The sequence below is a fragment of the Amphibalanus amphitrite genome, unplaced genomic scaffold (genome assembly GCF_019059575.1).
Source record: "Amphibalanus amphitrite isolate SeventyFive unplaced genomic scaffold, NRLGWU_Aamphi_draft 000096F_arrow, whole genome shotgun sequence".
NCBI classification, from domain to species: domain Eukaryota; kingdom Metazoa; phylum Arthropoda; class Thecostraca; order Balanomorpha; family Balanidae; genus Amphibalanus; species Amphibalanus amphitrite.
The window spans coordinates 315,033-319,139 of NW_024881591.1; the positions used below are offsets into that span (position 1 = coordinate 315,033).

At 55.0% G+C, this 4,107-nt stretch overlaps 1 protein-coding gene across 1 annotated transcript; it reads left to right on the forward strand.

Moving 5' to 3' along the window:
- The first annotated feature begins 3,131 nt into the window (after positions 1-3,131).
- LOC122380354 lies at positions 3,132-3,886 on the forward strand. The gene is made up of 2 exons (XM_043363440.1): positions 3,132-3,458; positions 3,728-3,886. Exons 1-2 carry the CDS (start codon positions 3,132-3,134, stop codon positions 3,884-3,886), a joined length of 486 nt encoding a protein of 161 aa, XP_043219375.1.
- Positions 3,887-4,107: the final 221 nt, after the last annotated feature.

A 4,107-nucleotide genomic window follows, 5' to 3' on the forward strand; every position in this document is an offset into this window, starting at 1 on the left:
TTTCCTTACCTGCTCACGAAACGTCACACACGACATGACGTCACCCGAAGACGTCATCAAAAAGTCCAGCTCTTAGGCGTGTCCCCCGCCCCCCCCCCCCCCCCACCCCAAACACAACACTTCAAATTATCGTTTTCATTGCTTCAGAGGACAATCACACAACTGAGTAAGCATTATCAATTGTTGGATTTCAATAAAACTGATCAGGGTGGAAACAAACGCAAGAAATATCCATTTATATTCAATAATATACTCACTCGAGCATACCGATGGGCGCCGCCATCTTGACGGGAACGACGCGTGAGATGCTTTTTAGATTCCGCGCTTTCCGCGTCCGTTCCGCGGAACTTTCCCCGGGAATCGCTCTCCGAACGGCACATTCGGCGGAAATTTCATGCCGGCGTGGAATATTCCCCGGGAATCTGCCTCTCCGAACGCACCCCTACTTACCTATAACCGGTATATGTCAAGTTTAGGTCCTAACTACAATTGTGGCGCTGTTGATACGAATATGAAACAGCAAAAATTTTAGGTTTTAGGTTAGGTTAGGTTGTAGGTTTGTAGGTTTTAGGTTGTAGGTAGGTAGGTTTGTAGGTTAGGTTAGGTTAGGGTAGGTTTGTAGGTTGTAGGTTGGTAGGTTATAGGTGAGTAGGTAAGGTTAGGTCAGGTTTGATTATGTTTTTTCTTTTATTTGCGAGACATATGAGTATCATTTTTGGATTCAGGATGTCAAATAATGTAAAAATATGAAAAAATTATCAATGAAATCTTCTTAGGACTTAAACTTGACATTTACCCCTATAACCTACCTACCTACAACCTACAAACCTACAACCTAACAACCTAAAACCTACAAACCTACCTACCTACAACCTAAAACCTACAAACCTACAACCTAACCTAACCTAAAACCTAAAATTTTTGGCTCTCTCTATCGTCTGGATAAAAATAGGCCCCGCCCATCCCAATCAGCTGCTGCATGACGAGTTGATGACGACAACCACTTACTTACCAGCAACCAAACTAGGGATAGCGTACGTGACAGTAATGGTGCAGCGGTTGCAAAATATTACATTGTTATTCAAACGGTTTTTGCTTTTACGGTCAATTGTTGTGTTTGATTGCATTGAGATGTCATTAGATGAGGTGTTGATGAAGGCAGGTATTTTTAATGTTTTTTGACGATTTTTTGCCCTTGTTCTACTTAATAACTGAATCCGGGACCACCTGAAGTCTAAACCTTATTTTAGATAACATGTCAATGCTGTCTTGAAATGTGAAATTTAGACAATGGTAATAGGAATAATGAATAGCAATTTCACCAACAACTTGTTAATCTCTAGAAAGTGCAATTAAAATTAAAATCACTGTCTGCCACACTGCTCCGATCCTGGTCATGCAATTAATGTTCACGGGTGGTGTTTCACGGCAGAGCACTGCAGTGCGCTGCGTGTGTCAGAGCATTGGATTTCCATGGTAGTGTCAACAAACTTCACTCTGACGCTAAGCTATGACAGCATCCCAGAATGCTAGCACGCTGCGGCGCCAGCGCCAGCAGCATGCTAGCAGTATTTGAACTCAAACCTCTGTTCTTGGTAGGTACTTAGTTTTTCAGGACCTCTCTCACTCTGTTCCAAACGCGATTCATCATAAACTAAGAGATCACATGCAACGTCATTTGAGTGACGCTATGGTATGCCGTAGCAACCAGCGCACACAGTGTCTGGGTGGTGAAACAGGGGCAGGGCCATTATTAATCACATTTGCTTTACTTTGTTTCAGTGGAAACCTGTCTGCACATGGGAGGAGCGCAACAAAAGCCCATCATGGCAGTGGATCTCAACAGGAGAAAACCAGAAAGAGCATAGATGCTTAAAGATTGCAGTTTTACGTACTGCTGCTATCACCTGATGTGAGTGGCTGGCATTGCTCCTGGCAAGAACCACCTGCAAGTGATGAGATGGCACCTTAGTCGTTGAGTGTGCTGCAGTGTGAGAGGCGCCCTGATCTCTACTTCGTGATGGGTTTCCATTGGAGGTTCAACTGAGAAGTGAGAACTGACTGTGGCCATGCTGGAGCATGCCAGTGGAGCTTCACATGCTTAGGGCAGCTTTTGAACAGATGCTGACCATGGCATGTCCCATCCAGTTATCATGTGCGCAGAATGGTGGGGGAGGGCAACTCTGGGCTCTTGAGTCAGCCCTACTGCACAGGGGGTACAGATGGCCACTTACATTTGGTGTGTCCTGCACTGCATTATCAAGCCCAGTCTGCTGCCACAGGCAATGGGTCGGGCTGCACTATATTAAAGGCAGACTATCTTGCAAAGGAGGCTGGCATCCTCTCCCATAATGACACACCAATTGGCAATCATCGCTGCGATGATCACGAGGGTGTCCGCTTATCTGCCATGGTGAGGTGGAGAGGCAGCTGGCCTGAGGGATGGTTTTACCTCATCTGAGGCCCCCTTTCCCCGCCTGCCAGGCCCGGTCAAACGACCGCTTCACAGTGAACGACTTGCAGTGGATGCCGTCCCACAGCGCAACGAGCGCGCCGACCAGAGGCGGCGGCCGCGCTCCCCCAGTCGACGGTCCCGGTGGACGTCGGCAACGCCCACCGCGCGACCATCAGACCGGATAAGAAGGGGCGCGAAGCGGCGCCAGGCGACGGGGAGCCGCCAGCAGGACCCTCTCGTAGAGGGCAGTTTGGGTCCGTTTGGTTTCCTCCGCTGGTCGCCCCAGCGGGGGCGGGCTCGAGGCCCACACCTCCCACCGCGTGAAGGCGGACCCATCCGAGTGGGCGAGGAGACATGGAGAGCGGCGGGCATCTGCCCTCCGATCGAGCCCATCCTCCCCCTGCCGGATCCACCGTGGGAACCGTCACCAACGGTTTCCTTCGGTTTAGACATCGGAGCCGCCATCCCAACCGCGGCTAGCGACACCTGGAAGAGGAATGCGGAATCCCAGCACCTGGCGGCGCTCCCGCAGTGCGCCACCTGGGTGTGGACCGACGGCTCGGCCACCGACGGCGTCCTGAACGGTGGCGCCGGAGCCCTGATCGTGTGGCCGGACGGAGAGGAACGCTCGGTCCGCGCCCCGGCGGGCCGCCTGTGTTCAAAATTCCGGGCTGAAATGGTCGCCCTCCAGACCGCTCTCTCGTTCCTACTGGAGAACCCTCTTCACGCCGATGACCCCGTGATAATCTGCACGGACTCACAGTCCGCCCTCGCCGCACTCCGAGAGGGCCCGGCCGCCCAGCACTCCCCGCTGGGAGGGGCCATCTGGAGAGCCCTCCGGGGCCTGACGGCGGGAGACCGGCAGGTCCACCTGCAATGGGTGCCCTCGCACTGCGGACTGGAGGGGAATGAGAGAGCGGACTCGATCGCCAAGGAGGCCAGCAATCTCGCCCAGGACCAAGCCCCCATCGACGTCCAGACGGCCCACCGGGCCGCCGCCAGAGTGGCGAGGGCCCGGACCATCCGAGCCTGGCCGGCCGGCTGGTTCCGCCGACGAACCGGGGACCGCCTCCCGCCGGCCGTGGCCGGCGGAGACCGGTCGGCGGCGGTGGACGTACACCAGCTCCGCGCCGGCCACTGGACCAGCTCTACGCAGTGGCGCCACAGAGTCGGGCTGGCGCCCTCCCGGCTGGCGGGGTGCGAGCAGTGTGACGATCAACACTGCAGGGCTGCGCTCTGCCCCGTCTGCCGGGAGGAGGCGGACACCCCCAGCATGTCCTCCTGCGCTGCCCGGCCCTGATGGCCACCCGACACCGACTGCTGGGATCCATCAACCCCGACCTGGAAGAGGTGCGGAGCGGCGCCATCGTGGCGGCCCTGGGGGCCGCCCACAGGTCCCTACAGAGCCTGACGGCTACGTCTCAGCTGTGAGACGGAGGGACCAACAACAACAACAACCATCAGATCGGCTCGCGACCGCGCCGTCGCCGACCTACCGCATGACTGGTATCTGTTCTTGATGTGGGACCGACTGCCACCGCCGGTCGCGGAAGGGCATCGCTCATCGGCCATCGACGTCCACCAGCTTCGCGTGGGTCACTGTTCGGGCTGCCACCAATACACCGAATCGGATGGAACCCTGTCGGCGAATG

What these genes read in the sequence shown, in the direction of transcription:
- LOC122380354 (XM_043363440.1), top strand. Translation starts at nt 3,132, where the DNA reads ATGGTCGCCCTCCAGACCGCTCTCTCGTTCCTACTGGAGAACCCTCTT. An exon ending in CCCACCGGGCCGCCGCCAGA is followed by an intron (nt 3,459 to 3,727) that starts GTGGCGAGGGCC and finishes GGACACCCCCAG; the next exon opens with CATGTCCTCCTGCGCTGCCC.